The sequence below is a fragment of the Strigops habroptila genome, chromosome 5, assembly GCF_004027225.2.
Source record: "Strigops habroptila isolate Jane chromosome 5, bStrHab1.2.pri, whole genome shotgun sequence".
NCBI classification, from domain to species: domain Eukaryota; kingdom Metazoa; phylum Chordata; class Aves; order Psittaciformes; family Psittacidae; genus Strigops; species Strigops habroptila.
In genome coordinates, this window is record NC_044281.2 from 44,213,256 (window position 1) to 44,225,296 (window position 12,041).

The following is a 12,041-nucleotide window of genomic DNA, read 5'->3' on the forward strand; positions in this document are numbered from 1 at the left end:
ACATGGACAGTGGGATTGAGTGCGCCCTCAGCAAGTTTGCCGATGACACCAAGCTGTGTGGTTCGGTTGATACGCTGGAGGGAAGGGATGCCATCCAGAGGGACCTTGACACGCTTGTGAGGTGGGCCGATGCCAACCTTATGAAGTTTAACCAAGCCTTCCAGTATCTGAAGGGGGCCTATAAGGATGCTGGGGAGGGACTCTTCCTTAGGGACTGTAGTGGTAGGACAAGGGGTAATGGGTTCAAACTTAAACAGAGGAAGTTTAGATTAGATATAAGGAAGAAGTTCTTTACAGTGAGGGTGGTGAAGCACTGGAATGGGTTGCCCAGGGAGGTTGTGGATGCTCCATCCCTGGCGGTGTTCAAGGCCAGGCTGGACAGAGCCTTGAGCCACATGGTTTAGGGCAAGGTGTCCCTGCCCATGGCAGGGGGGTTGGAACTAGATGATCTTAAGGTCCTTTCCAACCCTTACAATTCTATGATTCTATGATTCTATGATTCTGTCTCAAAGCTTGCATTTAAAGTAGTTACTAGGTTTCTGCCCTCAAATTACATAAATATCTTGGTGGGAAAAAAGGGGAGGGAATATAGATAAATCAGTTACATTGCTGCTGACTGCCTTCCCTAGAAAGCAGCTCTCAGCTATATCCAAACCATGAATATTTCATTTATATTATACAAATAATATTGCCTTCTGCAGCAGAAGCATTGTTATACCATATCCAACATGTTATTATGCTTCTCAAAACTAAAAAGTCCTTGTCATATGATACACCATTTTATTTCAGACTACAAGAATGAAAAAGAGGGTGAATGAATAAACTCAATCCCTGATGGAAGGGAAAACTTGTTTGCACGAGCACACATCCCAATACTTTGTTTTACCTTGCCAGCTCAGTACTCGGTTCCATCACACAGCGCAGTTATTGAACAGAAACTGCAATACAGTTTTCACACTATCCATTCCTCCTCCCTGAAGAAGTCCTTGAAAAGCTCACTGAAACCAACTGACTACCCTGTATTACTGCATGGAGTTTTCCCAAAGAGGGAAAAAGAGTTTTTCCTAAACTAGGATAAACAGAGATTTGTTGATAATTCTTCAGTGCACACAAATCCAACCAAAGGTATGTCTACACTATGAAGTACTGCAAAATGCACGATTCCTAAAGCAACAAAGGCAGCTACAGAGCCAAAAATGCTAGAGCTATGTAGTGTCTCTTTTTCTACAGTAGCTTTGATCAAGCTGGGTCATTAGCTCAGCCAAAGGATGATTTGAATTCAAAGATTTGTTGCAGAAGCTTCTGTGTGCAAAGAGGTGCATCAGCTTTGGGATCACTGCACCAGGTAAACATATCCCTCAATAAATGTGGGGAAGTGACAACTTATAAAAGCATTTGATTAAACATTCTTCCAAACCCAACAAGCCCTGTAATAATTATGCTTTCTTTTACGTAGCTTTCTCCAGCTCAGAAGAGAAATCAATATGTAAAACATGATTAAGTGTAACTCAATCACTGCATCTACAACTTCTTGGGCTCCAGTCTTCTTGATATTTAAGTCAGCAGTAACTTCAGTGAAACAATATCACATTCAACACTTTAAGAAGCATTAAGATCTTTAAAAGACTGAAACACCAACATTGCATTGAAAAATTACTCCTTTTTTACTGTATTATAAATGGATTTTTATTAAAACAAGAGATGATTGAAGCAGGTCTTACTATAATTTATGGAGACCATAAACTGGCAGGGAAGAGAAAGGTAGAAGGGTAAAAGTAGGCTATTCACGGGATAGCTGGAATAAAAAAAAAAACCAACCCAAAAACAACAACAACAACAAACCCCAAACCCCACTCTCATGGAGTTAGCTGTAACCTCAGAACGAGTTTGACATGTGCTGTTGCTGCCATGCTGATACTGGAGTTTGTAAACTAACCCAAAGCACCCAGATGGAGAGTTCTCTGCTCATTAAAGCCTCTCATTTTAATACTAACTTTACTTTCTACATTTAAACATAGCAGGCAGGCAGTAGCTAGTGAAGAGCAACATAACTACAATCTATCAAGATTCAGTATTGAAAACTCTACTACAATGTCAAAGCCTGCCAATGTAATCTTACGAGCAAAAATATGTAATTTTTAAGAAGGTATCTATCATATTATACAGGTTGGTAAATGTTTTATCTAGCACAGGAGAAGGACCAATGTCTGTCGGAAAGCCTATCCTGGCTATATTATACTACCATGTCCTGATTAAGATTAATACTATGAAGCATTTCACAGAAAATCCTCCATGACAGCTTTACCAAGAGGATTTACTATTTCTTCAACTTCAGACTATTTTTGCCTTCCACAACATACTTTAGCAACTTTACAAGAGGATGTTAGGTTAAAAGGGGGATTAAAACTGAATATAGGCTTGATTCCACTTTAAAATGACAGCTTTTTCTTTATTAAAGTAAAACAGCCATTTTTCTACAGTCATTTTCTTTATCACAGCTTGTAATTCTGAATATAAATTGGCTTTAAGAGATCTTTCCCCATGCCATGTGGAAGCACCAGCTCAAGCCCTGCAGACATTTTGATTTAATTACATTCAGAGCTGGTGGATTACTCAGCCATTGTGCCATCTGTGAGGGCTGAGCTAGTGATTTCCCCCATCCTCACAAGGACAGACTTAATTAGATGTGCAGTATCAGTTATTGCATCCTCCAGGAAAGGAGCAACTGTGGCAATTGAACAGCAAATTCACCAGGGCCTTTTGGCTCGTGAGAATATTGCTTTCCTTAACCCTCAGGTTAGGTAGGTCACCTGTGTTAATCGTGTAGCAAAACCATCTGATGCTGTTAAACAAATGAAAACTAATTTTTTCCTTTCATTTAACAAAACTTTGCTTTAGACCTCCCATTTAATGTTCACAGTTGAACTGAAATGCTCCAAGCTTGTAGAGCGTTGTGATGGAACAATCCTATGTGAGGATTAAATGCTTGAATGATCCTCCTTTTGTAGCAAAAGCCTAAAATATCTAAATGTCTTCTAATTGAACAGTTTAAAAAAAAAAAAAAAAAACCAGGGAAAAAATCCCTGCACTGTCACACTTCACATAGCAGAAATATGAATAGACAGGATTTCAGCCACTGGAATTTGGTACAATTTGGTATTTTTCTCCTCCAAAGCAACAATTCTCACATTCATCCATCTGTGCTGCAGCATGGTATGTGGTATTCCCAGATAGGGGAGTGCAAATGAGAAAACCAATAACTAAGGCATGGATTTTCATAATCTTGCATGCAAGGGAACTCTATAGACCCTTATTACTGTTTTCATTTGTGGATTAACAAATCTCACTCAAATCCTTTAAAATATACACATAGCTAAAGTGTTAAAACAAATATGGAGAAACTATACTTGATATTTTTCACTCACCACTTCTTAGTTTGGCTAGATATCTGTAGACATCTCCTGAAAATAAACCATCCATGTTGAAAGAAATACTACAGCTTAAAAGGCAGTAGAACCTAAACATAGCCAGATCTCTTTTTATATATCACTCACAGCTGAGTGCACCGAATAGCTGGCTTGTTCAAGTAATCGGTACATATAATGCTACTGCTGCTACCAAACTGAATTAATTTTGCCACTGTACCTCCATAGTATGCGTCTTTCCTGATGATGTCTGTCCATAAGCAAAGATTGTGCCATTGTACCCTTCAAGAACATCTGCAAGAAGAAAAACAATTAAAACTCATATTGCCATCTTAAAGCTGGATTATCATAATTTCAAAAGTCTTCTACGATGTTGATGCTCGGTTAGAAAATAGTGTGTGCAATAAACAAAAAGAAAAATATGACACAACTAGCTACCTTTAAGAAAAAAAAAATTCATAATAAAAGCCAAATTAAAGAATTGTGAATTATTGACATCTCACTTCCCTGGGAAAAAAAAAATCTCTGGACACTAGATGTTATCTGATATACCTGTGCAACATGGGAAAGAGAAAGCTTAACTGCCTGCATTTCAAATGCACCATATAGAAAATTAAACTCATACTGTGTATTTTTACTACTATATCACCCTCAGCAGTTCATGGCCTCATTAATTTTCAAGCTTGTCTGTAAAGCATAAGAGGAAAGCAAGAAGAAAGTCATAAAAGCAGAATTTGCTTTATGGAAATATACTTCTCTCAAGGCAGAATGAATAAATTTATACTGCATTAAGATACAAAAATATCCATTTTTAAATTTGCAGTGGTTAATGTTTACAGTAGCTTTTAGAAATCCATGAGGGTTGTAAACCAGCTAGTTCTTAGGCACAGTCCCATGTCCATTCATTGCAGTTGAAAGGATTACGGGGTTGGACTTGCTCCAAGCAAGTGAAATTAAAATCTTAAGTAGAGGCATTTATTTATGCAGCTTCCATGTAAAAAAAAAATAAGAGTAATATTTATGATAGTTGCTAATAAAAAATGAAGGAAACCTCCAATCTAAAAACCCCACACGGCTCGCATCAGCCTCCTATGAGTGATCCCCCTGGATCCCACATGCAGCGAGAAAGATGCTGGCCAAGGTGCTCACTTAGGGACGCCCACCTTCCTTCTGAAATATTCATTATGTTGCTCACCCCTCTATATCTATACTAATACAGGCTAGCAGGAGAAAAAAAGATGTTTGCATGTGTGTGTATTTATAGGAAATATATACACGACTCTATTATATAATATTACATATGTCATATATATTACATTTACATAAACACAAACACGTATCATCTCTTTATTTGTAACTCCATATGTCCGTGTGTAGCTGGTCCAGATAGAAAGGATACTTAAATACATTAGAAAAATATAAAAAGAATGAAGAAGAAACAAGCATGAAAAAAAAAAATCAGAGAAAAAACATAGAAAGGTGATTTCAAAGAAAAGAAATGGATAAAAAGAAAGGGAAGGAGATGTTTTTCAAAGACAACTGCTACACAGACCCAACATTTCCTATACAGCAATACTGAGTAAGGATGAAATTGGAATGAAGACATTTTAAAAATATATATTCTAATTAAGCACAGAGTGTAACTATTTAATTTGTGGCAGAGCTATTTTGGAGAGCTGAAGAGGACAGACATGCAAGAGGTTGTATAGATCTCCACAAAGTATTGCTGGGCAAATTTTTCAAATCTTGAAATTTAGGAAGATGGCAAAGAGACTCTAATTACTGTCATTCTGGTATTAACATTTTGTATGAATTTAGCATCCTCATCTGTTTACAAAAATAGATACTCTGCTTCTTCTCGCTTTAAGGAAACAATGCTTAAAATAAGTAATTATAAATAATAATTGAATAGAAGAAAAAAACAGATGTCCAGACACAGATGCAGTGCTATCTTGAGTTCATGCCTTCAACCCATTACTTTACCTTCTAAATATGACCATGTTATTGGTTATTTCAAAACATTCCCTCACCAGTTCTTTTCTGAAGGGAACATCTCATTCATTTGCAGTTCAACACAGAATGAACTTGAGTGGAAGTGCTACAACAAAGGTAGCCTGAACACAGGAGAAAACAGGTAGCAAGCCTCACTCCCCCACTGCACCACGTTAAAAGCCCATTCACTTGAACTTTAACAGGTGCAATTTGAGTGGCTTTTTTTCCAATAAATCCTCAATATATTCTAAGCATTGGCTTTGGAAGACATTAAGGTATTAATGAGGAAAAATTAGTTGCCTAGAAAATTCCTGAAGATTGTTGAAGATTAAAACCTTAAAACAAATTCTGCTAGGAGCTCCACTCAGCTTGCACTGATGGGTCTAACTCAGGCAAACCAGCAGAAACACGAAGCACAGGACCAAGGAGGTAGAGGTAGAGATGCAGCCAAGGATTTGCAGTGTAAAAACAGTCGCTGCAGCTCACAGGAGATAAAAGTTATATCTTTTTTATAAACACAAAAATTTTATTTCCGTTAAAAAAGTTAATCAGATTAATATTAAATTTCAAAATAGCCTATAGGCAAGGCATTATTTCATGAAACTGTATTTGAAATTTTTTAAATATAAAGCTTACTTAACACTTTTCCTATTAAACACACACATGTATAAGCACAACAGGGAAGCAGTCATATTTAACTTTTGAGGCTACATCCAGTTGTAAGTACTCCGTATGTATTGTGTATGGAAGGCTCCATCTCTGTTAGCCAGAAGAAAAGAGAGTATTTATGTTTGAACTTTTTTATTCTAAACTGAAATCTTGTTGGAAGTTAGAAAACAAGGAAGGTTCATTTTCCTCTTCAGATGAAAATCAGCACTTGGGGAACATAAGCTAAAGTGTCTGGAAGATGCACAGAACTAGAGTTTCAAAGGTGTTTAGGCATCAAAAAAAATAATCATCCTCAGGCAGGAGAGGCGGGGGGGTGGGGTGTCTGAAATCCTTGAGCCAACATATGCAACTCTTGTTTGTTTCTAAAATACCACTTCTCATCCAAACACGTTTAAATTCCCAGGACAGTTGAACACAATCTAAGAATCTACGTCCTCTTCCTGCCAAACCTGGTGAACTTAAAAAAAAAAAAAAAAAAAAAAAAAAAAAAAAAGTAATTTACCTTCCCAAATAGCAAAAAATACCTTATTCCACAAAAAAAAAATAGCCTTTTGGCCTTTTGCGTCAGCTGCAATTAAAAAACGCCAGTGGTCTCAGTAGTAGAAGAGGTTATTTTTGTTGGAAGGCTTTCCACATTAAGATAGTTAATATACCATCTGTCAATTGAAGAAAGAGAGAAGACAGTCCCAGACAGAAACAGGCTGCACAAAACTTAGAGCGAAGGAGCAGGAGGGATAAAAACAGGTGAACAAAGTAACTGAACAAAGATCAGTTGAGATTTTTATGTAACTCATAACAAAAAAAAAAGAGTCCAAGTGCTTAATTCCTGGTCTAACTCTTTCTACAGTGATTATCAGTTTGATTTACCCTCCCCACATACAATAGCTACTCAACTCAGCCACTCAGCTGCTGCCAGATGGCCTTTTTCATGATGAGTATGGATAGAACAGGTAGCAATAGTCTAGAACTGCAGCTATTGTGTTGGGGTACAACACAGACTTGCCCAGGTTAGGGACTCAGAAAGACCTTCCAGCAGCACTGGAGCACTCAGCAGAGCTCTGCAAGAAATGGCCAAGGGCAGCTGTGGCCTGGATACCTTTCAGATGGACCACTGACCAGTTTAGGAGTCTTAATGGCAAGAAGAAAGGCCAAATGGCTTTACGGAAGTCCTTTCAGCCTCATTTCTAAAGCCAGATTTTTAGCTCTATACTTATCTTTTCCATCTCTAAGCTTTCTAGGTTCTGCAACTCAGCATTTGAGGCCTGTATTTGTAACTAGAACAGAAAGCCAATAAGCTACCCCAGTGAAATCAAGCCCACCACCTAAAATATCATTAAAGCAATTTTCTCCTCCTCATGGGTAACACAAATGTGCAGATGTTCACACACGCACTAACATGCTCGCAGCTTGGGTCATTACATATTCTCCCTCAGAGTAAATGTAGGAAAAATGCAAAATCCTGATACAGACATCCATCTGTGTAGATTAAGAAGATAAAGCTATTTTCTGGCAATAGAGAGCATTGGAAACAGCAAAAATGGTGGCAATCATACACTATTGTTCCCTTTCAGATTTAGCAATATTTCTTAGTTTGGTTAAAAGAAATGCAAACCCAAGTTCCCAAGCTGTGGTCATATGCACCAGTGATGATTTCCCACACACTTCCACTACCGGTACTTCTGCCCTTAGGAGTACCTTGAACGAACACCATCCCAGTGCTCACCCTGATTCAAATCGCTGTAACACACAGATTGCTTCTACTCCTCTAAAAACGTCCCCGTTTCTCATTTCTCACGTACGGAACATGAAACACTTTGACTTAGTCATTGAGCTCTTTACTTAAGCCTAATCCCATTTCTTCTTTAGTGAAAAAAAACAACCCTCATTTAGATAATTCTTATTGTAAACATGGTTATAACCATTGTTTTAGAGACTGCTAGGCCAGCTGGCATTTTCTGTGATAACATTAATCACAATGAAACCATCAGCCATTTCATGGGAGTATAATGAAATCTGATAACAAATGGTAACCTTGAAAAGCTATCTAAAAAAGTCTCAAAGACTTAAATAGTGCTCCAAGTTGTAATGCACTTAGCTCATATTTCCATGTAGTAAATTACATTGTTCCAGTCTATCAGAAAAAGTCCAACCCGTTTCACATTCTTCACTTTATTAGGCTCTAAACTGGAAATTAAAGCTAAGGAAATGTAAGCCTAAAGCTCAAGAACATTACTCCAGTAACACTGTGCTCTCCCTCCTTCCCTCCCTCTCTTGCACTCTTTCTTTCCCCACATCTCCGTTTCTCTCTTGCCCCATCACTGTCCTCACTTTCTCTGCTTCTCTTCCCTCCCCCCCCATTTTTCTTTCTCCTTTCCTTTCTTCTGCACCCTCCCTCCCAACAAACTTGCCTTTCAAGTTATCTGGAAGGTCCAAGTAAACAGACATGCAAAAGTATGTTTTAACTCTATTTTTAAGTAGGACTTTGGAAAGTATTTGCCTTTCTAATTGGCTAATGAAGAAGGCTTAGTCACTGATTTAGGTCTTCCACATTCCTCTCAAACAGGGTTTTATTTCTCTGGCCATTTTCAGAGGAAACCAGCTTCCACAGGGGATATAAATACACTCCACAAGTCTACAAACAGCGACGTGCTGCTTCTGTTCGTGCACACACTGTAGTACTGAAACAGTTCCCAAACTTCCAAAAGTTGAGTGGTGTGTCAGCAACCCAAACTAATGATCTCCAAGTTCTACAACTCCAATCCCTCCAGATTTTATTAAAGGCTTACCCATCTGAAGTCAGAATTGCCATAATTAGGCTCCCCTCTGAGAGGAGGCAAGTGAAGTCTTATGACTCACTCATTTCCTCTCTCCAACATCAAATAATTCAGCTTCTGGTCCTCCCCCCAGTCATCTAGACTACATGCATGTTGGTTTGCTCCAGGCTGTCTGTGCAAGCCAACCAGTGTTCCTCCAGAACAGATCCCAGGATTTGCAGCAGGGCTGCTCACCCCAGGGACCTCTCCTCACTGGCAGACACACAAGCTCTCAGCAGATCCAGCTCCATGCCTGAAACACTAGCGAGTCCTTCAACACTGCTCCTGCACCTCTGAGCAACCCCGAATCTCTCATACCAAATAAATTCCAGTGCAGCCTTGTGCTGCTATACAAGCACAACTCTGACCAGCTCTGACACCATTTGCATTGCCTACATACTTTGATTTAAAAACAAAAGCTAAGGACCAAATTTTGGAGGGTGCAGGGACACCACACAAAACCAGGGAATAACTAGACTAGGAAATACTAGACCAGTACTACTCGTAACCCCTGAGATGCCGTAGCAGTTGTAATACCATCATGGATGGACTATCCAGCATCAGAACCAAGTGAGAGGTCTGAGGGTGATTTGGGATGTGGGAGAAGTATGGCAGGTGGGGGAAGTATGGCAGGCAATTAAAATGCACCCAAAAAGTTTGATACTCAAGTTAAAATCTTCAAGTTTCAACAGTTTATGAAGGTTTTATTTTAAACAAATAGGATGCCATCCAATACTCACTTCTGATCTAATTTCATTTTTAAATGCAAGCTATCTGCCTGCAAAGCAGCTACAAACCCAGTGCCTTTTAAGTTTTCCTTTAATGGTCCATCCTTCATTCAAAGACATGGCTATTCCACACTCATCCCATAATCTCACACTGCATGAAGAACATGCTTTTTGTTGCTTATCATATATCCAAAAAAGCAAGTATTTGGGTGGAATAACAGTTGCACAGAAGGAGAAAATTAGGAACAACTACTGCAATTCCTTCAGTCCTTTTTCTTTTGTTTGTTTGTTTTGGTTTTTTTTACCCAGACACATCCTTAAAAAAGAAAACACTTGGAATTACTAGTTACTAAAGTCCCATAGAGACATCTAAACATTTATTATCCAGTCTTTAAATAGCTTGAGGTGACAGGGAGACATCTTATCTTTTTCCCTCCCTGCAAGCAGGAATAAACAAAGACAACACCTACCTTTAACAATCTGCTTGGCACACGCATTATAAACTTGCTCCTGGGTTGTATTAGGAGGTAACACTCTATCAAAGACGTATGGTTTCCCTTGCTGCAAATAAGAGAGAAACTCTGTAAGGCAAAGAACATTTAAAACAGTTTATAGACCAAATTTGACAGGCATCCTGAAATGCAGTACTTACTCCAAAGGAAGCCATTCAGTGCAATGGAGACAACAATATTTTGTTGACTAAACAGATGTGACATCTCGTGTGCTCCAAAACCATCTTTTCTATAGCCGGCAAATAAAACACAGCATATGTTTTCTGTGTGTTCACATTTGGGTCAGTGGCTACAGTTGCAGAAAGCAATAAGCTGAACTCTCAGTAATTGAAAGTTGATTATTTTCTCCCTCTCCTAGGAGTTAAGGAGGAATAGCCATGTAAATATTTGCAAAAGATTTGCTGTTCATTACAGCAAGCTAGTGAAAGCTGTGGTGTGAGAAACGGCAATCAGACCTGAGAGAATCAGAAGTTTGCAAGTCCTAAGAGTTGCCTTCTGCTGGGGCTGGGCTGGTCCAACACATCCCAAGCACAGTTCCAGCACACTATGTGTTCTTTCAGCTGAAGTAGACTGGTTTGATTCCTATGCTAAACATGCAAATGTGTGTCGGTAATACCATAGGTTAGACCCAAAACAGGCAGCCCAGACACTGTTATTTTACCCTAAGCTTGTATTTTATTCAGAAATGGTCACAATTTTTATTCTTAGCACCAACAAATAGCAAGATGCCATGTGGAAAGAGCTCCAAAATGATGTTTTGAATGGGACTGAAGCCATTTCCAGGTTGTGAACTGCCACCATCTCACCGCAGACACTGAGCTGCCTTAATTCCCAGGTGACACCACAACTGACACTTATTCATATGTCTATATGGTGTAGCACAACCCACCCATACACTTCCATAAAATTTTGATTCCTCTTTGTAGCAAGTATGATAGGTTACAAGAGAAACACATATTAGCAATCCTAAAAATAGGTTTGCATGGCACTCAAAAGGCAAATCAATTCTTAAGACAGCAGTTCAGCTCCTTACAACTCAAAACCAAGCAAAACATGTACATTTAAAATACAATTCCTTTATTTACAGTTACACTAAGCAGATGTGTAACATCTTTCTCATCTTTCATCAAAGCCTGTAATATTTCCCTTTGAAGATGTGGCACCTGCTCTGAGAACATGACAAGGGCTTCAAAGCTAACTTGCGAGGTAGCTGGATACCCAAAGTAGGAGTCTTGTTCTGATGAGTCGATGTGCCATTCCTGCCATTTGCAGCCAGCTGTTCAAGTGCTGTGCTCAATTAACCATTTTTGTCACATTGTGATTTTATTTCAAGCAGATCATAAGCTTACGCTTGCCTGCTCCTTAAACTTGGATACTTAACAGCCACAGGGGAAACAAGACAGAAAGATGTTTGCCTGCAATGTGTATTCTTCATGCTTCGTCCCAGAATTTCAGATCTCAAGGATATGAAACCAATTTATAAATCATTTAGTAAATAATTCATGGTTGTGTGCTGGCATGGGGTGGCACTGGACCACCCAAGCACCTTGCTTGGTAAGACACAAGCCCAAATAGATGACTCGGACAGACATGACCAATGCAGCCCAGACCCCAGTTTTCATCCGCAACAGCTTCAGCCCCCAGGAGAATGGTGGGACTACTGGGAGCACCCAGATGGCACCTGCCCCAAACTCTGTCTCTCCACAGTTTTCCATGGGCAGTTATTATAATTATTCCGAAGCAATTTCTCATATGGACCTTTTACCTCTTACCCTCATTTTGCTTATTCGAAGCAATAGAAAATAAGCCCTAATGCAAGAGGCCAAAAAATACACAGACACCCAACCTTTGCCATCCACTTATCCCATTTATTTCCTTCATGCCCGAGTTGAGACTTATTAG

The 12,041-nt window shown here is 39.0% G+C and overlaps 1 protein-coding gene across 1 annotated transcript in view; it reads right to left on the reverse strand.

The window, feature by feature from the left end:
• The window catches only part of KIF5C (kinesin family member 5C), an 89,174-nt gene that overhangs the window by 51,987 nt on the left and 25,146 nt on the right, over window positions 1-12,041 (reverse strand). Inside the window, exons 2-3 of the mRNA XM_030488622.2 lie at window positions 10,098-10,188; window positions 3,646-3,719 (exon numbers count right to left, since the gene is read on the reverse strand). Of these exons, the coding sequence (XP_030344482.1) occupies window positions 3,646-3,719; window positions 10,098-10,188 (165 nt within the window). The remainder of the gene's footprint in view (window positions 1-3,645; window positions 3,720-10,097; window positions 10,189-12,041) is intronic.